The 24928-nt window shown below is 54.8% G+C and overlaps 1 protein-coding gene across 1 annotated transcript; it reads right to left on the reverse strand.

The window, feature by feature from the left end:
• Positions 1 to 3384: 3384 nt before the first annotated feature.
• On the reverse strand, positions 3385 to 24420 carry ITGA5 (integrin subunit alpha 5). Its single transcript, XM_005902105.2, has 30 exons — positions 23935 to 24420; positions 17627 to 17757; positions 15950 to 16062; positions 15696 to 15816; positions 15483 to 15544; positions 15347 to 15392; positions 14955 to 15080; positions 14686 to 14730; positions 14509 to 14552; positions 12572 to 12628; positions 12348 to 12400; positions 11855 to 12063; positions 11388 to 11579; positions 11118 to 11163; positions 10844 to 10945; positions 10591 to 10646; positions 10303 to 10457; positions 9850 to 9987; positions 9653 to 9720; positions 9154 to 9304; positions 8976 to 9068; positions 8779 to 8858; positions 8607 to 8687; positions 8389 to 8494; positions 7883 to 8035; positions 6674 to 6760; positions 6450 to 6563; positions 5726 to 5827; positions 5067 to 5189; positions 3385 to 4479 (listed from the first exon to the last, which is right to left on the reverse strand). Exons 1-30 carry the CDS (start codon positions 24309 to 24311, stop codon positions 4396 to 4398), a joined length of 3315 nt encoding a protein of 1104 aa, XP_005902167.2. The 5' UTR covers positions 24312 to 24420; the 3' UTR covers positions 3385 to 4395.
• Between the last annotated feature and the right edge of the window lie 508 nt (positions 24421 to 24928).

Below are 24928 nucleotides of genomic sequence, written 5' to 3' on the forward strand. Positions count from 1 at the left end.
CTAGAGGACGGTGTGTGCTGACACAGGAAGCTAGAAACTAAGATGCCTGGGATCCCGGGAAGGGCTGAGTCTGAGGGCGGGAAGTCTGGCCACGGGTTGATATGCGGTGGGGGTGGGGTGCCTAAATACTGTGGGGAGGGATGGGGCCAGGGTGGATGGGACACCTGAGTCCTCTCCAGAGTGATGGACTGGGCAGAAGTGGAGGGTGGGGGCAGAGAATGTTTGTTTCTCTGGCTCTGCAGCAGGACGCCTGGGGGCTGGGTCTCAGAAGTGGAATATGGGGTTGAAGACGGATCCTGGTTGATCTCTGGCTGGGATCTGAATGCCTAGGTCCTAGAGAAGGTCTGAGGGAAGAGACTGCAATCAATGAACCCAAAGAGGTGGAAATAGATGCTTGCACCTGAAATCATTAGGGCAACCAGAGTTGACAGGAGATCCAGAACTGAGGCTCAACCTTGTAGATATGGCCTGGATTGGTGTGGGGATGGGACCGTCTATCCAGGGCATTCCCCACTAAGGTGAGCCTGGGCTAGAGAGGCCTGGTGGGGGGTCTTTGATAAGGTGGAGGAGAGGATGGAGGATAGAACAGACTGTATGTGCTGGGGAGAATGGGGTGGCAGGGCAGAGGACAGGACACTGGATGTATTCTAAGCACCAACAGGATGTATTCTAAGGCAGGCAACTGGGACCGCAGCACGAGCCTGGAGTCTGGGAGTCTTCGAGGTGTCTGGAGACGATGCAGCTGCTGCAGCCTGGACCTGTCTGTACCTGCCCCAGGAGGGAGGGCAGGAGGATTTCCCAGAATGCCAAGCAGCCAGCTTCAGGCCAGCCCCAGCCAGAGGGAAAGTAGGTGTGACTAGGAGCTAGAACACTTGGGATTTAGGGAGAGTGGAGGCAGGGAGGCAGAAGTCAGGAGGAAGGTGGGGGGACTGGCGTCTTGGAATAGTCTAGAAAAGAGGAAGGGGACTGGAGCGTGGCATTCCTGGGTTCTGCAGGAAATTTAGGACTATATGGCTAATTAAGGTACAGGAAGTTTAAGTTCCTGTTTCTGGGCCTCAGCAGTTTCTTGTCCTCACCCCACTGATCTGGTTTGAAAAATATATCTGTTTCTGTACCTGCCGAGATGCTCCAGCTTAAAGGCAAGTTAATTCTCAGGGTCCTAATGCCTTGGTCTTGTTCTGATCCAGAGGCCCAGAGATCTAGGCAGACTGTGGCTTTGTGCCTAAATCTGACCTTGGGGGAGAAGGTAGGGTCTCCTTGCCCATCAGAGTTTGTCCTTGTGGTCCAGATCCGACCTACCACCATGCTGTTCCAGCCTCGTATCACCAAGCTTGCTCTTCCCAGTTCTTGTTATCCACCCCCCCACACACACACATATACTCCCTCCTTGCCTCTTGTTATTCTTTCTCCTCCTGGGCGGACTCCCGAGAACAAACCAGAGTCAGCATCAGACATAGTTGATTAGTGATAAAGACCCCTTTGCCCTCAGCTTTGTCCCCCTCCCACTCTATCCCCCAGGACCCTGAGTTAGAGGGGTCTCAGAAGAGGGGTTGCTTAGCTCGCCAAGGGGAGGCAGCTGGCTGGAGGGCGGGGTGACCTTGCAGGCAGCTGGAGGGGGCAGCGTGAGGGGTGAATTCATTATTGATGAGCCCTGCACCCCGGGCTACTAATGAGCCCAGGCCGGCTGCTCTAATTGATGTCAAGAAACTTGAGACCCCCAGATCAGCTTCCCGCCTGCCAGCTGCCTCTCCTAAGCCCCCTCCCCCTTACGCACCCCCAGCTGCTGTTCCCGTCCCAGGCCTCCTTTCCATCTCCACTGACACAGACAGGGCTAGGACTCGGGCCTTCCCCCTGCTCTCGTCTCTCTGCATCACTCAAGTCTCAAGATGAGAGGCAGACATGCTTTGGAGGGGCTGGGAGATTTGGAAGGGGAAACAGACTGGAGCCTGAGAATTACAGTTCAGCAACAGAGACTGGTGCTGGGTTACATCTGCAGCACTTCCGAACCCAAGGAATTCCAACATTGTATTGTGCCTCCTTGAGAGAGACCTTGTCACTCTCAGAGACTCAAAGGTACAGGCACTAACTACACAGACACACCCATGATACCAGCCCAATACAGCCCACTTCCCCTCCTCATTTCCTCCTCATCATAGTGTAAGAAATCTCAGATTTGGCCCCTGGAGTATGGCTGTTGCCATTCCCACCCATCTCCCAAGAAGGCAAGTATGGGATTTCATTCTTGAAGTCTCAGTGCCTTGCTATGCCACAGCTGTCATCCTTGGAAATACTGGGTAGCTCTTTGCCTCATCAGGTCTTGCCCTCCCTAATAGTCCTTCATTTATGGGTTCTGGGAAGAAGTTTCTGAGTTACAGAATTATTAAGAAGTTGGAAGACTGGAGTGCAGAGCAGCTTTGAACTCCAAGGAGAGATATTTTGAGATCATGCTGGAACTGAGAGGCAGGAGCCTAAGTTAATAACAATTGTCTTGATGGGGGAAGAGGGTGAGGAGGACCTCATACATAGCCTCCCTTCCCCAAATTCCCATAAATTTGTGAGTGTGCTGCCCTCTGGTGGCTGACCTCAGTCTAGCAGGACATAGACACCTTTGTCTCTTAACAGTCCCATTTGAATTTCAGCACCCTTCCCCATGCTCTTGCTGGACATTAGTTTAAGATAGGCCTCGAGGAGACAGAGGATGCTGAGGGGTTCCCTCACTTTAATTTATCTTCAAAGACCTGAACCGTCTGTCATGTCGGTTAAGAATATGGGCTTTCACAGTCAGGCAAGGCTGAATTAGACTCTGTGACCTTGGGCAAGTTACATAACTTCTCTGGACCTCAATTTCCCCTTGTGTAAATGGGGTTAATTGTGCCTGCCTTGCACATTTGATAGAAATTAAATGAGATAATGTATGTAAACTATTTAACATTCCCTCTACCCATCGGAATACAATGGGTAATGAAAACAAAACACAAACCCAACTGGCTTTCTTCTGATTTAGTTCTGTGGCCTTTTTTCTCAACCCTTTTCCTTATTCTAATTTCTGGAAGCCCAAGTGAATCTTCTGGGCCATCTTCCTCCACCTTCAGCTCTGACCTCTCCTTTTGTATTCTTCCCTAACTCTCAAATCCAAAGAGAAGGAATTCCTTTCCCTGTTCTCTTAGAGGTGTTGGGATCAGATCTGGTGGGGCTGGAGGATGGGCAGGAGTCAAGCCCACCCCTTCCACGTAAGAAAAGGTAACCCCAAAACTAGTTCCACAGTTCCTGGGGGTCATACTCCTGGCTCCCAGTGAAAAGAAACTCCAAGAAACATTTCCTATCCACCAAGAGGTCTGGTTCCAGGAAAGATCTGGAAAGAGTAGGGAGAGGACAGATTCCAGCTCTGATCAGTGGGGCCACCGGGCCGGGTTTATTGCACTTGCAACAGAGTTTAAATAAGTCCCGGGTGTCCGGAGCCGAGGTGAGGGGAGGGTTGGGTAGGGAGAGGAGGGGCAGCGTCAGTGCAGCTGGTGGGCAGAACCCAAACCCGCAGGCCCGGGACAGCAGGCTCCCTTTTCTGTGGAGGACTGAGAGGGCCTATGTCGAGCCAGGGTTAAGGTTCCAGATCTGTTACCATCATGGCCCCTTCAGGGTCCTGGGCAATTCCTGACTTCTCCTGAGTCAGAGGTGGATTTGGTCTCCAGGCCCAGGTCTGGAGCAGGCTCAAATGTCCTGGATCTGCCTAGTTAGGTTACCAATGTCTGAGTCTGGGTCCCAGATGAACTTCAGGCCCCAGAGGCCCCAGGTTCGATCTGGCCCTGTGAAAGTTCTGGTTCCCCTTGGAGCTGCTTCTGGGCCAGCATGGATCCTGGTGTGGGATCTGTCCTGAGCTGGGCCTGGGGTGCCGTCCATGGTTAGTGTTCTTTGTTGGCCCACCGGGGTGGGGGCTGTCCAGAGCTGCCATGTCTCGCTCCCCAGGTTCCAGGCTCTTAGCTGGGGGCTTCCTGTGGATCTCTGGCAAGGCCGGCGACAGATCTCTGCGGGATTGGAGCTGGACAGGAAGTCCTGGTGCCACATCTGAGCTGGAGAACTGGGATTGGATCCCCTAGTTCTGGTTCCAAGGTGTTTTCAGGAAATTCTCCAAAATGCAAAGGTGGCAGGGAGGCTGGGGCCTCTGTCCCTGGATCTGAGTTCCCTCATCCATGAGGAGGGCATGTGTAAACGAGGGTCCTTCACAGTGCATGGGGGGAGGGGATCTCCAGCTCCTCACCTCCCGGCTCTGGCCCTTCAAGTATGTCTCTGGGCTGGGGAGAGGAGCTTCTCCCTGGCCCTCAGCACCTTCAGGAAGCGCCCAGCCCCCTCCCTGTCAGTAGACTGAGGGTGGGGGGACTGGGCCTTCAAGACTGGGAGGAATCAGGCATCGGAGGTGGCTGGAGGCTTGAGCTGAGCTTTTTCCATGGCGGTGCCGTACGGGAGGGAGCGTTTGAAGAATCCGAGCTAATGAGAAGAAAGGAGGGAGAATTGAGTTAGTTCTCTGCAGATCTTATCCCAGGAGGGGACGAAGATGACTTCAGCGCTTCCAATCTCCCCATCTGGCAAAAGTGGCCCAAATTCAGGCTATGAAGACTACCTCTCCAAGAGGTCTAATGGGCCAGGAGGGCTTAGGCTGGGCTGCTTTGGTGTTGTAAAAATGCCCCCAGTTAAGCCAGGGATGGCAAACAGATTTGAAGTCTCGCTGCCTAGAAGTGGCTGCCTCTTGAGAAGGATTCGGAGGCTATTGCTAGAGTATGATCAGTTAGTGACAGCTACCATGGGTTTCTGGTTGGAGGTGACACACACATATGCCGCACACTGGCCACTTGTGAATCACCTTGATTTTCAAAGTATTGGTAAATGTATCAGCTTGAGTCAAGAGAACTCTTTCTAAGCTAGGGGCTGTAGAATGAAAGAAGGGATGGTATAGGCAGTGTCCAGAGGGGATGCATGTGGCTGGAGAACTGGTCTGGAGGCAGATACTAGGGAGTGTGCTGGGTCAAGGGCAGAACCTGGTGAGAGAAGCCCAAGTTGAGTAGGATGTGGCTGACCTTGTAGAGGATATAGATGAGCAGACCGAGGAGCAGGAGGCCAATGAGGATGGCTAAGATAATGATCCAGAGAGGGACTCCGTGGCTGCCTTCTGCCTTGATCCACTGCACAGCTGTGGCCACCTGGGGAGCAAGCCGGGAGAGGCCACTGAAAAGCCATTGGTTCTTCCCACCCTAAACTTGGCTCCCACTTGCCACTGGACTTAGACCCTCTCTCCTCTCCCATTTTAGGCTAACAGAATTCTGAACTTCAAATTTCTAAAATGTACGTTATTGTTTCTTTCGGGCCTTCACACCTGCTCATTTCCTCTCCCCAGAAAAGACTCCTTTCCTGACCGGTTAGCCTGGTAGATCCCATGGATTCTTCAGGTCTTGCTTAAACATCACTTCTTCCAGACAGCCTTTCCCAATTCTGCAAGTCCGTGTCCAAGTGTGTCTATGATGTGGTCCCATAAACATGCTGACCCTTGTCACAGTCTTCTCACTGCCCTGTCCATCTTGCTTATCATTGTATTACCAGGACTTAGCAGAGTGCCTGGCACATAGTAGGCGCTCAGTCAATGTTTCTCACCATAATCGGGCCAGCCCCCGTCATGTAGTCCTCGTGCCAGGCCCAGAACTCTGTCTTCCATGGCCCAGCCTGCCAGTCTTAGACTTACCTGCAGCGCCTTCTGGGGAAGCTGCCGAGGCAGGATTTTATAGGGCATCTTCAGGGCTTCATACACGGCCTCACACTGCAGGCTAAATGGCTGGTGCTCCCGCTGTGGGTGGGGGAAAGGTGTTCAGGGTGGCCCCTCTTGGCATCTGGAGGACATAGGGCTCCCCAGATTCTGGCTCTGGTTATAATCTTTCACTATTTTGAACTCATTCTCTGAATCTCTCTCTACATTCCTTATAAGAGAAAATAAATATGTATCTAAATAGTTATAACTGAATAGTGGATAATTAGATAACGGCATGTTCAATAGAAAAAAAATTTCTTGAGTCATTAATAATGGGCTCAGCACCTAGGACAATGTTTAGCCCATAGTGTGCACTCAACAAATGACTACTATTTCCTGTGTATACATCTGCTCGCCTCTCCACGATGGATTCATCCTCCGTCTCTGTCTCTCTTTTTCTGTCCTTATTTGCCGGCTGGTCTCCCTCCAGCCCTCCCCTCCTCTGAATGGGCCAGAAAAGGGAAGCTGTCGCTCCCAGTGAGGCCACTAGGTGTCGCCAAGTACACACAGCCCTGTCCAAACAACGGTGAGGGAGGGGAGCGGGGCTGTCTGGGTCCCAGTCACCAAAGGGGGTGGCTAGGGCAGTGGGGAAAGTGGGGGTCAGTCCAGCAGACCTGAAGGTCAGGGGTCAGGGGTCAGGACTGAGGTGAGGCTCACTCACCTGTAGGAAGGTCTTGGCCCAGACGCGGAAATGCAGTTGCAGACTTCGGCTCTCTTGCCGGTGCAGTGGCCCCAGCTCACAGCGCAGCTTGAAACACTCTGCCTCTGGGCATTTCTGGGAAGAAATAGGAGGCTTGAACTGTGAGTTCTGCCCTTCTGGTGGCTCTGAGGACCCACAGAGGTACTCAACACTTGGGCCCAGACCTCATTCCCAGGACAACTTACCAGAATCTGAGGCCCTGAGGAGGCAGGGCTCCGACCTGGAACATCCCGTCTTTGCAGCCGGTGGTGCTGGGAACCCTCAGGATCCAACTGGAAGAGGAAAGAGACCGTTAGCTGCCTCTCCCACCTCATTACAGCATCTGAGTTAGCCTGCATCTGGGGTCTGCAGCAGCTTTGACCTGGTCTTCCATCCATGCAACTGACCACCTCCTATGGCAAGGCAGCAAACTCATTGTTGAAATATGGAAACGAGTAAGATTTGGTCCCTGGAGTTTAGGAGGAGGTGATGTGTCAATAAATAATTAGGGCACTGTCTCTGCCTTGAGGCCTTTGCACTGGCTGTTCCCTCTGCTTGGAATACTCTTTCTTGAGCCTTCACAAGCAGTTTCATCCTTATCTTTCATACTCAATCCACCTGTTCCCTCCTCAAGGTTTTCCCTGATGATTCAGCTCAAACAGGCTCCCAGCTCCACCCCACCTCAGCATGTGAGCACTGTACTTTCATCACCTTTCAATATCTGTTCCTCTTTTTAATTTTTATTGTTCATTGTGTGCACACGTTCAGTTGCTCAGTCATGTCTGACTTTTTGTGACCCCATGGACTGTGGCCCACCAGGCTCCTCTAACTATGGGATTTCCCAGGCAAGAAAACTGGAGGGGGTTGCCATTTCCTACTCCAGGGGATCTTCCCGATCCACGGATAGAACTCTCATCTCTTGCATCTCCTGCATTGACAGGAAGATTCTTTACCACTGTACCACCCGGGAAGCCTTATTGTTTATTACCTTCCTCTAACTCCACGAGAGTAGGGACCTTGTGAATTTTCGTTACTGTGATATTTCCTGAGCCGGTAACATGGTTCTGTACAGTCATTCATTTAATTTAAATGTTGTCTATGAATAAAATGAACTTTGGGGAGTGGGTCTGAAGAAGGCTTTCCAGAGGGGGTGGTGCTGAGCTGGGCCCTAGGAGTATGCTAGGACATGGAGTCAGGGAGGGATACTTTAGGCAGAAAGACAGAAGTGCAGTGCTTAAAACAATCTTTTCCCCTCTCAGGGCCTCAAGGTGTCTGTGGGACTTCTGACTGCCTTCCAGTGGCCTAAGTCCTAGCTCCAGGCACATCCTCATTAGCTCTTCCAGGTCCCTGCGACCTTCCCCAACTACCATTGACCTGGTGCCCCCCACCTCCCGGCCAGTCCCTAGGCCCCTCACCTCCAGGCCCTCTGGGTTGGGGGGGTGACTGGTGGTGCAGTTGCTGAGTCCTGTGACCCTGGTCACGTAGAGGAGCTGCTGGCCATCCAGAGCATGGGGACAGCTGAGCTCCAACACGCCCTGGCTAATAGAGCTGGGGCCCAGGTTGATGAGCTGAGGAGAGGAAGGCACAGTCATCATGGGAAGGGAGGGAACAATTCTGCCCTGTTGAGACCCGGGTCCCAGTGGCCCACTCTTCCCTGCTCTGAGTCTCAGGAGTGAGGCAGGAAATCGATGGGCAGAGAAGAAATCCTTTCCAGCCAACTCTCCTGGAGGTGGCTCCATCCTCCCCTTCTAAGTCACTCAGCTGGCTGGTCTCTCACTGATCCCGTCCAGGCCTTTAGCTCTCCCTTGCCCCTCTTCCCCTCGGCCCCTCAGGCTGGCCCCAGCCATCTGTCACTCATACTGGCTCCTCCTTCCCTGTCATTCATTCTAGCCCCGCCCTCCATTTCCAGCAGCCCGCTCACCTCATAGACATGGTGGACAGCAGGGCCCACGTCACCCTCCTCCTGCGGCTGGTCTTGAGGATGCCAGTCGCTCATCGGAAATAGCACTGCCTCGGGCTTGGAGACACTGCAGAGCAGGGTGGTTTAGAGGACAGTGGAAGGGACCCCATTTCATATGCCTCCTTTGCTAGAAGTCCGTCTCCCCTCCCAGAGACGCCCCGTTTTGCCCGGGCACTGACCCGTTAAGAGAGACCTGGGCCTGAGCCTCCACCGAGAGCCGGAAGGAAACCACGTCGCTTTGCGAGTTGTTGAGATTCTTGCTGTGGGACGGAGGAGAGACTCTGATGGTGCTAGAGCCCAGCCAGAAGGCCACCTGCGCCAGACGCCGCCCCTGCCCCGCCCCCTCCCTACCTGAGGATCTGGAAGTCAAACTGGATGGTTTTCTTCGTGTCCCTGAGGTGAGGGACTGTGAACCGAAGGCCACCCCAGAGCTGCGGGACAGGGAGGATGGACAAGCGGGCTGTTAGACCGGGCGTCTGCCACACACCGACTGCAGCCCTCCTTCCCTTCCCCCAGCTCAGCTTGGCGTGAGATGGTCCCAGACTTACACTGGCCCCAGCCTTCATGGGGTTGCCCAGGTCACACACCAGCAGACGACTCTGGTTCACAGCAAAGTAGTCGCAGCTCAGGCTGGAGAAGTTCTGGAGGTGGGGTGGGTGCAGGTAAGACTTCGGTGTCCCTCTGGCAGGGTCTCCTCCCAAGCCCCTCCTGCAGGTCCTCACTCACCCCTGGGTGTCTGACGAGTCCCGAGTACTCAGCCTCCGGAGGGGCTGTGACCCGAAGCTCTGCCTCGTAGGCGCCACCCTCACCCACATTCTGGGCATGGAAGGTGAGGTTCAGAGAATTCTTGTCGCCCAGGTATACGTGGTTCTGCTCCCTGGAGGGGACACACGGGGGTCAGGGACACTGGAGAATTAATCCCTGAGCCAGACAATGGGCCATAACGATAATAATATAATAATAATAGACACCGCTCACTGACTTCTAGCTTTATGGCAGGCACTAGGCTAGATGCTTTATGTAGATTATTTCATTTAATCCTTCCAAAAAGCTAGAGAAATAGATGCTATTATTCCCATTATACAGAGAAGTTGCGTCATTTCCCAAGGTCACACAGCCAGCTGATATGTTCCTCTTCTTTTCCCAGGTGGTTCCAAGCTCCATGTGTCCTGCTAGGCAACTTCAGCATCTGGAACCCCCCAGCCTGACATCAGCCTTCACTCACCCAAACACTTCCAGCTGTAGGTCTGGCACACAGATATTGTCTTCTCCACAGTCCAGCAAGATCTGAGCCTGGGGAGTGGGGCAGCCTTGAGAGGCGGAGTTGTGACTGCCTCCCAAGCTGTCGGCTCCCCGCTCCAGGGCCCGTCCCCAGGGGCCCAGGTCCCTCTCCTCCTGGCCTGTCTCCCCACCCTGCCTCACCTTGTCCTCTATGCGGCTCTTGCTCTGGTAGTGTAGGACTGGCCGGAGGCCGTGGCTGTCCACTGGGGCTTGAGGGTCCAGGGAGAAATTGAGGGCGATGTGAATCGGGGAGAGTTTATCTCGAAACTCTGACTCGTTCTGGGGCGGCGGTGGGGGGGGAGGGTTCACAGAGTCAGGGGACACAGGGGACTTGGCAGCCCTGCTCCTCATCCTCTCACATCTCCCTTTGTCCACGCAAGACCCTCAAGAATTTAGGTGTCCAAACAACCGTGCTCATTGCTTCTGAGGCAGCCTGGTTCCCAGCTCCTAGGACAGAAAGGCACCCTTCCCCAGCCCCCCAAAGCCCCACGACCTTCACTGGAATCTCCCAGGCCTCTTCCCTTTGGGAGGGGTCCCCAGTTCTATGTGGCCACCCTCCCCAAGCCAGTCCATGCCCCGCCCTCCTGCCCCTACCCTGAGGTAGATCTTCATCTCTCTGCAGTCCTCCCGAGCCCCGTTCTGGATGAGCAGGGTCTGGGTCAGGGTGGCCTGTCGGGAGGCCAGGAACAGCGCCCGCCGCACCCCGCCCTTCTGCTTCTGCCAGTCCAACTGGAGCTCCACCGTGAAGCCTGTGGCCGTGCATGTACATTAAAGAGCATCTTCCCCTCCCTCCTAATTTATCCAGAGAGAAAAGAGGTCCCCAAGTCCCCAGCCCCTCCACCCCTGCCCCAGTGCCTGCAAGGTTCAGGCAGTCTCCCTCACCGATGGAGTCAGGAACGTGTTTTCCAGAAGCATTGAGGCAGAAGCTAAGGTTGATGCTAGAGGACCAAAAGGAAAGCTGGTGTGTTCACCTGAGAGAGGCATCGCATTCTCTGCCTGCCTCCCAGACAGACCCGGACTGCGACAGTCCCATGTGTCCCCTTCCAAAGGCCTGCTCTCCCTCCCCACTTCCAGGCACAGATGAAGGACCCCCAGACCCAATCCTGCAATCTCCCGCCCCCAGCCCCCTACTCACCAAGTCACAGGGTTTCCCTCCAAGCTGCAGCTGTGCTCCTCTGGGTTGAACATGGCAGGAAAGATGGTGAGGGAGGCACTGGCAGACACGATGGGGCGACCCCTGCCAAGAGTGAACGTGGGGGTCAGAGAACTAAGGCTCCTCAGGAACCTGGGCACAGGAAGCCGATGTCCAAGCCCCAGGATCCCAGTTTGTACACTTCCCCAAACTCAGCCCTGTTGAGAAGTCCCCCAGTTCCCATGTCTCCCAGGCTGCCCCCTGCCCGAGTTCATACCTGTATACCACAGCCTTGTCTACACCAAAGGACCCCACAATCAGATCTGCAAGAAATCAAAAGAAACTACCCCTTACAGCAGGCCCCCAAACAGAATTCTTCCCAACCCCTTCTAGCTGCATTGTTCAAGGAGGCTGAAGTGAGGGGGCATTGCCATCTGGTGGCATCATCCTAGAACTGCACCCAGGAGCTTAGGCAAATATGTTAGAGAGGCTACGGGGTTTGTGACCAGGGAATTCTCAGGTTAAAGGGGCCTCGGGCACCACTCACCAGGGTATCCATTGCCATCTAGGTCTCGGCCTCCTCGAAGGGCAGAGCCAAAGAAGTCCGGTGTGTGGCCAGCTGCCCACAGGGGCAGCAGAACCTGGGAAGGCTTAGACGCCAGACCCCCTGGGCCCCCAGGGAATATAAACACCACTCCCTGCCGGTTCTCCCCACCAAAGGCAGCCCCAATGGCTACATCTGTAAAACACACAACACATACCAGTCAGCAGGCCAGGAGTCCAGGAGTTCAAATCTCTACCACCAGACCCCAGGACCCAGGATCCTATTTTTCCCATCTGTCATTCCCAGTATGCTAAACTCTTCAAGCCCCAAGGTCTAGACATTGGGATTAAAATCCTCCAGGAGACGCTGGGAGGTCTTGGTTATCTTATCTGACCGTCACCTCTCCCCAGATCCCTTCTGACTCAGGCCCCTGGCTCCTCCTCAGCCACTCGAGCCCATACAGTGCTTACCATTGTAGCCATCCTGGTCTAGGTCCCCCAGGGGGGTCAGGGAGCTGCCGAACCGGCCAAACTCATCCTGGCCAGTGAGGGTCAGGGTGGGCGTGGGCTCCATGCCAGCCAGGCGCTGCAGGTAGATATAGACCCTGCCCACCTCCTGCGGCCGCCCGTCGGCTGTCCGCTCCATGAGCAGGGGTGCCCCTACCAGCAAGTCGTCCAGCCTGAGGATGGGGGAAACACTGGCATCCTGAGACCCTGCCCTTCCCCGTCCCCTCCTCAGTCCCAGTGCCAGAAAAGCCCAAGCACCCTGGATTCCCGGCTCTTTCCCACCCAAAGGAGAGACCTGAGATCTTCTGGCCTTTGGCACTCAGCTCTCTCCTCGCCCCTGGGCCGAGGGTATGCAGGCAGGAGGAGAATCCAGGGAGGAACTCTCCTTGCATTTTTCTGGCCCACCCCCACTCCTCGCCCCTGGGGAGGGCACCACTGTGCCTTCTTCACTACTCACCCATCCCCGTTGATGTCTGTGGCGGCCACTGCGTAGCCAAAGTAGGAGGCCATCTGGCAGGGGAACAGAGCGGCAGCAGGTCAGTACAGGGGAGTCAATCAACAAGGGCTATGGGGGGAAGTCATGGACTCCAGGGAGCCTGAGAAGTTGGGCTGAGCTTATGACTCAGGGCCAGGGCTTGGTTGGCAGAGGGCCAAGCTGGGTTGTAGAGGGGGTGTCCTCACCTGTTCCCCTGAAAAGTTGTAGAGGGACCGGATGTCTGAGCCATTAAGGATGGTGACCTGGGGATGAGGAGATACACCCATTGGTCCCAGACTCAGATGAAGGACAAATGAGTGCAGGATACCCAGGGGCAGTCATTCCTTGGAGACACAGACCACATGTCCGGTAATTCCCTTCTTTGCTTTGCCTTCACCATAGTCTTATCTCTATACTGGTAGCGCCATCTCAGGTGGACTTTATTATTTTCCTCCATGTCACCTATCAACCACTCCTGACATTCCATACTTATCTGTCTGTTGTGCATCTGATCTAGCTACTAGAATGTGAGATCAGTGAAGGCAGGAGCTGTTTTGTTCTTTGCCTTCTCCCCAGAGCTTAAAGTCATGCTTGGTGAGAGCAGACACTCACTAATTACTAGCTGAATGATTGAAACCTCATGCCCCAGCCCTCCCAAACCACATACACTCACGTCTCCCCCATGTCACCCCTTAGTGATGGGCTCTACGGGTCTCTTGACTCCTCATTCTCTTCCCCAGTCTTGCTGTTGTTCCTCTGCTGTGCGCCCTCCCCAAGGAATGCTGGAGAAAGCCCTGGTCTCCCCCTCCCTTGGACATTCCCTTCCCCCCAGTGCCCTTCCCCACGGCACCGAGACTGATCACCCTAGAGCTGGTCTAGGAGGGACACTGCTGGCTTGGAAAATCGTGGTGGTTCCCCGCAGCCACGGCCCAATCTCGGCTTACTGGCTGGTCCTCTGAGGCCCTGGAGAATCTGGACCCAACCTATCTGTTTTTGCCCAGCCTCTCTTTTTGTTTATTTGGCTGTTCTGGGTCTTAGTTGTGGCATGCAGGATCTTTAGTTGTGACCTAAGGGATCTAGATCCCTTACATTCAGGGACTGAACCCAGACCCCTTGCACTGAAAGCATGGATTCATAATGACTGGAGCACCAAGGAATCCCCCAATCTCTTTTTAGTCTCTCTACTGTCAGTCAGCCCATGCTGAACTGGCCTGAACTGTTTCCCTTTCCTTCCACACCTTTCTCATGCTCCTGTCTAGGATGCTGTCTTTCCTCATGTCCTCTGGTCTTTCATAGAACCTTTTCTGATTCATCCCCACCCTAGAAAGGAGGATCTTACTCCCCCTAAACTGCTGTATCATCTTAACCACTTTCCTGAAATTTATGTTAGTGCAGAAAGAATGCTGACTTTGGAATAAGACAGGTCTGGTTTTAAATCTCTAGCCACTTACTAACTGGGTGATCTTAAACAACTTACTTGGTCTCTTCGAGTCTCAGCTTTCTCATGTGTAAAATGTGACTGGTAATATCTCCCCCGATAAGCTTGTTGGGAAGAATAGAAATCATGAGTGGACAGTGCCCGATGCACTGAGGGGCTTATGCATAGGAGCTGCACGCTAGATTACCATCATATGTATGTCTTATCTTACATACTTGATTAGAAGCCGTACAAGATGGGGTGTGATGTCTTATTCATCTTCTTGTCTCATACCTTGCCCTAATAAATGTTGGTAATTGAATGGACTCCTATGGCATTCTTATCTATATCCTTTTTAAAGCACTCGCCATGGTCTAATAATAACAACTACAGTTGTACCCTGCCTAAGAGTTCACTAAGTACTTTCACGTGCCTTATCTCACTTCATCCTTACAAGAGCCTTGTGAGGTCAGAACTATTATTATCCCATTATTCAGAGAAGAGTGAGGCTCAGAGAGGTTAAGCAGACTCAGATTTTTACAGAATGAAGTGGGATAGGAATAAATCACAGATTCATCCAGAGTAAGTGCCAGAACTTGAACCCTGGTCTTACCCAAGAGCCTGTGTTCTGGTCCACCTTTTGAGCCCTCCCAAATCATCATGCATGGTTCTTTGTGATTAGGCAGGGGAGGGGGTGAGGGGAGGGAGGGTCAGGCTGGGCCTTACATAGCCGTAGGTGAGGTTCCCTTTGGGCACACCAGCAACAAAGTCTGGAAAGGGAAGAGAAGGTTGCAGGCTAAGGGTAGGGGAAGGGGAGTCAGACAAAAATGTCTCAGTCCTTGGGGCTCCAGATCTGGGGTCTCCATCTGCCCCCTCCCTTGGCCCAAGCCGGGACACACTCACCTTCTCTATCATCACCACTGAATTCACCCACAGCCACAGAGTATCCTGGGGGACAGGTGGATGGATATTAGGTTTCTTGCTTTGGGGACCACTCTGTCCTGGCCCATCCCTTCCCCACCCCTACTGAGCCTTCATAGTCAGCCATGACCCATGACACATGGGGCGGGGGGCTGGGGATGCCTGGGTGGGAGAAGGGAGGCGAGGGGTGAGTGAGGACAGGGGCCCCCCGAGGTTCTCCCCCTGCAGCTCCCATCCACTTGCTCACTCACCCAGGTAGCTGTCATCGTAGATGGAACTGGCCTGGCGAGTCTGCAGCTGCCCCCGAACTGGGTTGATCAGGTACCCGGGATAATAGGATTCTGCAATCTGCTCCTGGGTGGCGGACAGGATCTGGCCTGGAGAAGGGGATAAGGAGGGGATGGCTAGAGGAGGAGGTGGCAGGGAGTGGGGCACTGGGGGCTGACGGGGAGATATTCAGGAGTCTGGTTCCCCCGGGGGAAGCTTTTGGAGGGTGGTGGGAGAGGACGGGTAAGTCTCAGAGGACAGGAAGAGGAGTACTGGGACAGGGGCAGAGGAAGGAAGGATGGTGATCTTGGGCTGAGAGAGGGATGAGAGGCCGGGTGCGGGAGACGGACACAGGGACAATGGAGGAAGGACTTACCTTGCCAGAAATAGCTCCCTGGTCCACCCAGGACCACACGCCCCGTCTGTGCAGAGGAAGAAGGTGAGTCTGCATTTGGTCCTGATTCCCCTGCATCCACCACCCACAGCCAGGTTCCTCCCAGATCCCCTCTCACCTTGGTGAACTCAGCACTGAAGCCCCCTTGGCAGTAACCCTGTCCTGCTTCTTGGCTGAAATCTGCAAGAGGAGAAGGTGTGGGAAGGGTCAGGCAGCAAAGAGCAGAGAGTTTGGGGAAGGCAGGGGGAGAGGGACCTCCCTGGGCCAGACAGTGGGCTATCAAGGCTGTTGGGGTGCGGGACTGTGGGGACTCACGCCACCCCTGCACTACCTGAGCGGCAGGGTGCATACTCCAGAATCTGGGTGAAGTTGCCTGTGGAGAGGTAGCAGGTGCCCACGGGATCACTCTGCGGCTCCTTCTCGGTGCGCCAGCTGTAGAGGGGAGCACAGGCCTGGGAGGGCCCAGGAGGAGGCGGCGCCAGGTTTAGTCCACCAGGGCCTCTCTTCCCTCCCTCCTCACTGTGCTGTTATCCCCAACCACTACCCCTCCTGCCCATCACAGCACTCAGCCCGCTGGGCGCTCACCAGGATGGAGGAGCCATGGGCTCGCACTGTTGCTCCAAACCACTGCAGGGACTTGTACTCCACAGGCTCCTCTCCCTCTGAGCTGGACGTTGAGGACTCGAAGATCCGAGAGCCTTGGGGAAGTGAGAAAGTGGGGTCATGCCAGCTGTGGGCAGCCGAGCCTTAGAGCAGCCCCTGCCCTCAGCCTGGGGGTACCTCGGCATTTGCAAGCCCTGAGCCCATGACTCACGGGAGGGAAAGTGAGGAAGGGTCTTTACAATCTGCTTGTTGTGGCCTGACTCATCTTGTGCTGCACGTGTGCACATACACCCATGTGTGCACATATGCACACGTGCACACACACAGAACCTGGGGTTTCTAGAGTTGCAGTCCCCTGATGTGCTTGCCTCCTCACCCAGCTGGGACAAGGATGCTTGTGATAAGGTGGGGAAGAATGCCTATTTCCTGAGAGGGCAACCCTCTGGGTACACTTCTGTCTACACCTGGGCTTATGTCTTAGCATCTGTTCTATGACCTTGACCTTTCTTACAGCTCTGGATCTCTGCCCTATGTCTATGTGTGTGTACGTGTTCATACATCTGTCTGTCTGTCTATATCCTTCCAAGCCCTCTCTGCCTTTCTTAAGACAGCCTTTCTTATTCCTTTGCTTCTCATCTGTCTTTCAGATTAAAATAATAATAATAATCAGGGACGTCCCTGGTAGTCCAGTGGTGAAGAATCCACTTTACAATGCAGGGGACATGGGTTCCATCCCTGGTCAGGGAACTACGATCTCACCCACTTCAGAGCAACTAAGCCTGTGCACCACAACTAGAGTGTCTGTGTGCCTCGATGAAAGATCTACCCGAATGCCACAATGAAGACTGGATGCAGCCACATAAATAAATATATACTTAAAAAAAGATCAATTGGTTTTGTGCTCTTACACCACCCCTCCCCTACTGTCTCTGTCTTTTGATGCTCTCCTCTTTTGTCCCCTCACTCCAGTTGATCTATGGAGCCAGACTGCTCAAGTTCATGTCCATGCTCCACCTTTTACTAGCTGTGTGACCTTAGACAAGTTACTTAACCCATTTCCTATAAAATGGGGATAATAATCCCTCATGCCCTCATTCAAAGGATGAAGCGCGTTAATACGTGTAAAGTGCCAACAACAGTGCCCAGTGCATAGCAAGTGTTCTTCAAGTGTTAGCCGTTATTACTATTTCTCAGCCTGTCTCCCTTAGTCCATCTCTGCATCTACTTGGGACCTTAAGCTCCTTGAGGTCGGTGGCTTAATCATGTTTCAATCCCCTGCAGCACACAGCACAGAGCCTGGTATGCATTATCACTCAGTCAGTGCTTAGTTAAAAGAATTGGAATAGGTTCTGTGACTCTCCCTGTCTTTGTCTGTGTTACTGCCCTGGCCTCCCAGAGTGTGGGTGATTCAGGGAAAATGAGAGCCACATGTTTCTGAATCATGCCCGCCCTCCTTGGGCTGGGCTGGACTGGGAACGTGGTGTGAGTGCCACGGGGAGCCGCTGCACCGCTGCTGCGCTGAGCTGGAGTCCCAGAGCCCGGGAGCACGTGGCCCTGGAACTGGTTAGGCTCCGCCCGGCGCTCCCGATCCCGCCTGGGCCCCGCCCCCCAGCCTCAGTCCCGCCCTTTAGTCCCTTCCCGACCTGCGAAGCGGGTTACCTTTGCTGTCAAATTCAATGGGGGTGCACTGTGCCGGGCTGGTGCCCCAGGGGCAGAGGTAGACGGCACCGCCCTGCAGCACTCCCGGCTGGCTGGTGTTAGCCTTGGGCGCCCCCACCAGCACGCTGACCCTGCGGAGGGGAAAGGAGAGGCATTTCAGGGGGCTCCTAACTCTTCTACAGTCTCCCCAGGCGGGGAGGGGCTGGCTGGGGGTGGGATAGATGCCCCCCGAGTTGTATTTATATCTCAGAAGATGCCACGGATGCCAGAGGCACAGGCTGGAGTCAGGCGGTCCCCATGTGCCGCTGTCACTAACACAGCCCCTCCTCCCCCTCCCCCCACCCTCTCCTTTCCTATCTTCCCTTGTCATTAGAAGCAGGAGACAGAGTCAATTCTGGGAAGGGGTTGGGGCCAGATGGTCTGGACCCCAACTTCCCCATCTCCCCTATGGACCTGTGAAGACTGGAGGTGCAGCCCCTGGAACCCCAGAGTCCTTTTACCTACCCTCTGCTCCCAAGCCAAAGCCCTTCTCTGGGCAAGACCCAGGCGTCCGGCTGCCCAGCCCTGGGGTGTGTAGGAGGAAAATGTGAGGCTTGGAAATCAGGCAGTAGAAGTGGAGAGAGGCCCTGGAGGATGGTGAGAACAGATTGTTCCCCGGGGCCTGGGCCTGCCATCACCCTGGGCTCTGGTGGGACCTCCCCATCCTGGCTGGATCTTTGTCTCAGCCTCTTAACACCTTTCCCATACACCATCCCTCAAATCTGAATTCAGATCTTGCTCTGCTGGCTCTTAGTTCTGGACACGGTGCCTCATTCCCCCTGAGATGACGAGGAGAAGGTTGCCTTTGCTGGGGGTCCTCTGTAATGGGGTGGTGTCAGCGCAGGTCCTGGGTAATCTTCCTGCCTCTGGCTCTGCCTCTATCACTTCTGGGTCCTTTGCCTCCAAGGCCTCAGTGCAGCTGGCAGCCCTCTGGGCTTTCTCCTCCAGAGTCTCCCATGAGGACTGCATCTGGCAGCCGGGGCAACTGACCCAGTGTCCCCGCCAGCCTTGGCCTCTGCTCTCCTTCCGTATCTGCCTCTGGCACTGCTTCTCAATCTGCTCCTCTGCCCTGTGACTGCTTGTTCTCTTGGTTCTGGTTTTAGGTCTGCCCCCCTTTGTTTTTCTGTCTCACATCTTGGGCTTCTCTATCTCTGTTGCATCCTGGCCCCTTTCAGCTCTCAGCACCCCCAACACCCACCCTTTTCTTGATATTTGCTTCCCTTCATCAGCCTTTCTTACCAGGAGTCCCCAAGTCTGAGATTATGATAGAGATCACAAAATCAGGGGTGTGTGAGACACGGGGATGGGATGGGAGACAGGATGGGTGACAAAGGCAGACACACTGAGGAGGGGAGGGGCGATGGTGTCCAAGAGGAACAGGAATGGGAACACCAGAGGGAGCGGCTCCAAGGGACTGAAGTGAGGGTGGCTGGACCAGAGGATGGGGACGGAGGACGGAGAAGAAAGGGTCCAGAGGAACAGGAGGGGAGGCCCCGAGTGAGAGTTCCTGGAGTGATGGGGGGTGGGGTGCCAGCCTCGGTTACCCTGGGGACAGGAAATGTTTACTGCCTGTGGCTTCCTGTCTGTTTCCAACCTCTCACTTCGCCGTTTGTCTCCCACCCGCCTGCTGGGCCCCACCCCTCTCACTCAGGCGGTACAGCCAGCTGGGGGTGGGTGGGAGCTGGCTACTCAGAGGCACAGTGACCTGGTTGGCTGCCAGGCCTAGTAGGTGAGGTTGGTGTTGGGGAGAGATTGCCTTGCCCCAGGGCTGGGGGAGAGAGGGGTGCAACCCCCCATAGCAGAGGCAGCTCCAGAAAACAGCAGTGGTACAGGAGTTCTGGGTCGGGCACTAGCTCAGTGGAGACTTGGGAATACCCTTTCCTGCTTCCTCTGGGTGAAGAGGTTGCAATGGTTACCTCAAAGTCTTCCGGAGCTCTGATACTCTTCCAGGCCTTGGCCAAGGACCCTACTCCCACCCTCGAGTCTCCCACCACTTCCCTGGGTGGGGGAAGCAAAGCCTGAGGAAGAAGCCTGGAGTTTGTGGCCGGGCGGGAAGGTGTGAGAGGGGCCTTACACGGTTTATAAATCCCACAGGCTTGTGGGACAGGGGCCTAGGCTGTGGCTGAGTGAAGGCTCAAGAGGTCTGGCACGCAGGCGATGGACACAGATCCCAACCCAGACCTGCCTGTGGCTTACAACTGAGGATGCGTGGCCCTTCCTTCGCATCTCCTCCAAGTCCAGTCAATAGTGCCCTCCCCCACTGCCGAGTAAGGCACCCGGTGTCCGGCGTGGCACCTCACGTAGCTTATCCTTATTCTCCCACTCCTAGTTCTTGCTTCCTAAATCCTACAGCAGATGGATCCTACTAGGGGTCCAAGAAGGTAACAACGCAGGGTCCTTGGGCTATTTTCATTATTTCAGAAAGCCTAACGGAAATCATGCATTTACCTGATAAGGCAGCCCAGGCTAATTAAAACCCTAAGTGTATTTGCTTTGGGCTGTAATTATATCAACTCCTGTGGGGAACCTGGTTATCTCATATTGGTCAGAAGCTCTGATTGGCAGCTATGGATGTCTTCTTGTTCTAACTTCTAGTTGATAAAAAACAGGAAAAAGGAATTAATTATTCCTTCCTCAGTGCAGCTTGGCAGATAAATTCTTCCAAACTATAGAGACCAAGGGAAAAAGTAATTGACATAATTTATTCTGAAGCCTCAGAACCCTGGTATACTAGAGTTGGTTCTTGGAGACACAGGCTGCCCCAGCTGGAAGGCGCTGAGGAGGGCATCTCTGGGATTGAAGACTTTCTTGGAGAAGCCTCAGGGCTGCCACATGGAGTAAGCGGAAGCCAGTTTGGTCCTGACACTACTTCCCTTCTTCTTTCAGAGCAATCTCTTGTCTCTGTTTTCTGTAGAATGCCCTGGTAAGATGTCATTTGAATTAGAAAGAAAAAGAAAGGAAGGAAGGAAGAAAAGAAAAAAGAAAAGAAGGAAGGAAGATGGAAAAGAAGAAAGAAAACTTTAACAAAAAATACAGCTTATCCAGTCCCCTGTCCTCACTGTACAGAGGGGGAAACTAAGTCCCAGAGAAGTTAAGTCACATGTCCAGGATCACTCAGAATCTTTTCCAGTGGAAGAGCCAGAAGCCGGGAGTCCTGTTACCTTGTCTACCCTGTTGCCAATTTGTCCCCTCCTCTCCACTATCTCGCCAGTCAGGCTTCTGATTAACCAAGTTCCTGTTCAATACATGGTTACTGTTTGACTCTGATGGCCTAACAAGGCTGGGGGTGGAGAGTAGCAAACGGACACCGGACTCAGCTCCTGCAGGTCCTACAGCAGCCCTGGCCAGGCCAGAGGAAACACCTGGTTCTGGATCCCCCAGTGTACTCTCCAGGGAGATGCCTGGCTGGCTGAGGAGGAAGAGTTGCCTCTACTTGTGGCAGTACTACAAAGGGCTAAGGAGGTAGGCTAAGGCTGGTGCACCTTTTAAGCGCACCTCTTGGGCCAAGTTACTGATTTCCTCTTTCCAAGACTTGAATTCTCTACCTGTAAGATGATGGGTTGCCCTTGGATGGTCTCTAAACAAACTTCTAGTTCTAACCTTCTATGACTCCTGAAGCTTCAGTATACACACACACACATATATACACACAATGGGGACAATAAGCTTCATCTGTCTAAGGCAAGGATTTTTGTAACGATCCAACAGAAAAATTGGTATGAAAATGCAAAGAAATGTGCTTATAACTATAAGCAAATACTAAAAGCCAGGAAGAAATGGTGAAAAACTTAGACAAAGAACTAGGTGGTGGCCAGGGAGGAGGGAACCAGAAACAGAAATTAGGTACCTCATAAAAGTCAGGCCTCCCATGTATACTGATCACCCTCTGTGGACCAGGTCCCTTTATATATATTGTCTCAATTAGTCCTTAGAACAGCCTCATAAGGTAGGTGTCTGATTTTCAGGAGAAGATCAGGTTCCAAGATTTAAGTCTTAAGTAGCTCACCCTAGGTCACACAAAAAACAAGTAAGAGGTGGGGCCTGGACGCACACGCAGCTCGACCTGACTTAAAGCCTGGCCCTTTCCTACCATGGAACTTCTCTTCTGATGTTGTTTCAGTTTCCACCATGAGAGGTGAGGGAGAGCGATGGCCCCAGGTGAGGGGCTATGTTTGTCCCCTGCAGGGAGGAGGGCTTGGAGGCCCAGCTGTGGTGGGGAGGGAGGTCACTGGGGAGGTGGAATGTTCCAAGTCCTATTCTAAGAGTGCTTTGTACATACAGAGAAAACGAGAGGGGGAGGTGTGCAAACTGGACACCTGGGTTCTCTTGGGAGGAGAGATGAGCAGAAGGGGAGGGGGAGGGGTTGAGAATGCTGGGTCCTGCTCTAGAAAAGGGCTTTGGGGACTGCAGGATCAGGCCAGGGGCCAAACAGACACCTAGGGAACCTGGAATGTGTGACAGTCCAGATGTTTCAGAGGCGTGTTTTAAAAGAGAGATGACACTCTTGTTAGGTGGGGGTTGGGTAAGAGGAAGGTAAAGAGCCAGATAACTGACCCCAGCCCTGGTGCCCTGATGTGGGGAAGGATCCCATCCCCTCCCTCCCTCTTCTCTACTCCATTAGGGTTGTGGTAAGCAGTTTGAGGGGGCCTGGGGGAGGCCAGGCCTGGCAGAGACTCCAGGCCAGGGTGATGCAATGGGGTTTGGGCAAGAGGCCAGGGGGGGGGGGGGGGGGGTTGGGTGGGGACCTTGAATAGTCCAGAACCAACAGCTGGAGCCTAATCATCTTTCTTTTTTCCCCATCCTCAGGTCCTCCAGACAAAGGAGAAATTTGTCCCTGTACCCAAGTGGAATTACCTAGATTAACCCCTTTTCTCCAAAAGGAAAGGAATGAGTAGATACCAGCTAACTGTATGTGTAAAAACCGCTCACCTCTGACAGAGAGCCTATCAAACCTGGATACAGGGGTGGTTGTGGTGGTGAAGGGCAGTGGTGAGGGGCGATGGTGAGGAGCAGTGGCGGGCTCAGGGCCCAGAGATGTAGACAGAGGACTCCTCCAGAGGTCGAGGATCAGTCACCTGGCACCCGGGAGGGAGTCCCTGTCCCAGCCCCGGAGCAGCTTCCTTCCGCTCTTACTACCCCTCACTCTCCACATTTAAGCAAACACCCTTGTTTTTATGTTGCCTAGCTTGTCTCCCCAAGCCTGTGGGCTCCCCGTTTTCCTGGCACACAGGATCCAGGCTGCTTGTTACCCTGCTGAGTTGGGAACTGGGATCTTCCTTGGGGACTTCCCGGTCTCTGAGGTCCTGTGTTCTGACGCTCTAGGGCCCTCGGAGCCCGCGTCTCCCCAGCTTCCGAGCCCAGCCCCAGAAGTCCCGGTCTCAGTTCAGCTCCAGCCGACTAGCTACAGGAAATCAGCTTTTCTCTTCCTCCCAAGAGCTAGAGGAAGAGGGAAACCGCCCACCCCACTTCACGCGCGCACACACACCCCTCCCGACACATCCCAGTACCCGCCCTTGGCTGAGCCAGCCCCCAGCCCCAGCGCCCCCCAGAACCAAAGTCCCCGGGACTCTCCCAACTTCCCGGATCCCCGCGTCTGAACAGAGATGGGGTGGGGGGTGGCGGGCGGAGTAGGAGACCGAGGAGGAAGGGGAGGGAGCCGCCATCCCCCTCCCGGGTCTTTCCCAGTCTGAGCTGAGGGGGGAGGGGAGGGTGAGGCTGGCCCCCATTTAACCTCCGGGACCCCTTCAGCCTCCCACTTCCTTCTTACTACACACACACACCATACAGCTCATTCTGCTTCGTCTCGTCCTCTCTGAGTACAATGGCCCTCAGGGGTCCCGGGGTTCCCCAGTGCTCCCAAAAGCCTCCTGGCCTCCGCGCCCTCTCCCCATCCGCCTCCGGTCCCCGCAGTTCTCCAGTCTCAACCAGAGACCCTCTGCTCTCCTTTACCGCGCCCTCTTCTCTCTTGGCCGCAAGACCCCTGCCCAGACTTCTCCAGCTTGCAGCTTCGTGTCCTCTCTCCACCCCACACATGTCTCTCCGCTGATCGCTCTCAAACTCTTACCCCCCCACCACGCCGGCCACTGTCCCCTCCCTACTCCAGCGCGGGCCCCCAACTTTAGCGCGGGCCCCCAACTCCAGCCCCAGTTCCTCCAAACTCCGCCTCCCAAACTCAAGCCTCGGTCCCCTCCAGACTCCAGCCGCGCCCCCAGTCTCCAGGCGCGCACCCCCGCCCTCCGCCAGCCTGCCGCCAACCCTCCTCAACTCACCCGTCCGTCCCCGGCCGGTAAAACTCCACCGAGAAGCCGAAGAAGGAGCCCGGGGGCCCGGAGAGCACTGCCGGGGCCTCCGCGTCTAAATTGAAGCCCCCGACCCGGGGCGGCGGCGGCAGCAGCAGCAGCAGCAGCGGCGGCAACAACGGCAGCAGCCGGGGTCTGCGCCGGGCGCCCCGGCGCAGCTGCACGGCGTGGAGAGGGGACCCTGGCGTCCGGCTCCCCATAGCGCCCGCTCTTCCCTGTCCTGGGGCCACCGACCCGGAGCCGCTTCCTAAACCTCCCAGAGGCGAATGACTCAACGCGGGGAGGAGTTTGCCAAACTCCCGGCTGAGCCCTCCCCCCGCCTGCCGGGGGGGCGGGCGGGGGGGCATTCCTGGGTCCCTGGAACGCTGAGCCCGCGCCCCCCACCCCGAAGGGGCGTGGGGGGGCCGCACCTCTCCACTTCCCTCGCCCCAGCCCCAGCTGGAGGCCGGTTGTCTGGACTGGGTCAGACTGGGCGGGTTTGGGCTCTCCCCCTCCTTCTCTCTGCTTCCCCCTCCTTCCTCTCGCATCCTTTCCAGATGTACAACGTAAACGCTCGGAAAAGGAGTCGGAAAAAGGGAGTGGAGAATTTCCTAATGAGGAAAGGAATCACCTCTGGAGGGCGGAGGGAGTGTGAAATATGTGTGTGGGGTCTCCCCCACTAATTCAGGGAGGAGACTCCGGGGTCTAAAGAGAGAGGAGACACCTCTGGCAGCTGGCCAACTGGGATTCCCCCTTGCCTTCCGGGGCCACGGGGTGCCTGGGTCCCAGCCAGCTGGATTTGGGACTCAGGAGTTGAGGTACAGAGTGCTCCCAGTCAGCCTGATCTGATGGAGGACCTACACTGCTCTCCGCTCCCGGCGCCCCACCCCCAAGTTGCTAGAACTGAAAACCCAGGGGTCCAGGAGTTTGCGGTTATTCACCAGATTTCTGGTCCAAGCCTACCCCTTTTTGGTTGTAAATGTCC

Source organism: Bos mutus, chromosome 5 (assembly GCF_027580195.1).
Source record: "Bos mutus isolate GX-2022 chromosome 5, NWIPB_WYAK_1.1, whole genome shotgun sequence".
NCBI classification, from domain to species: Eukaryota; Metazoa; Chordata; class Mammalia; order Artiodactyla; family Bovidae; genus Bos; species Bos mutus.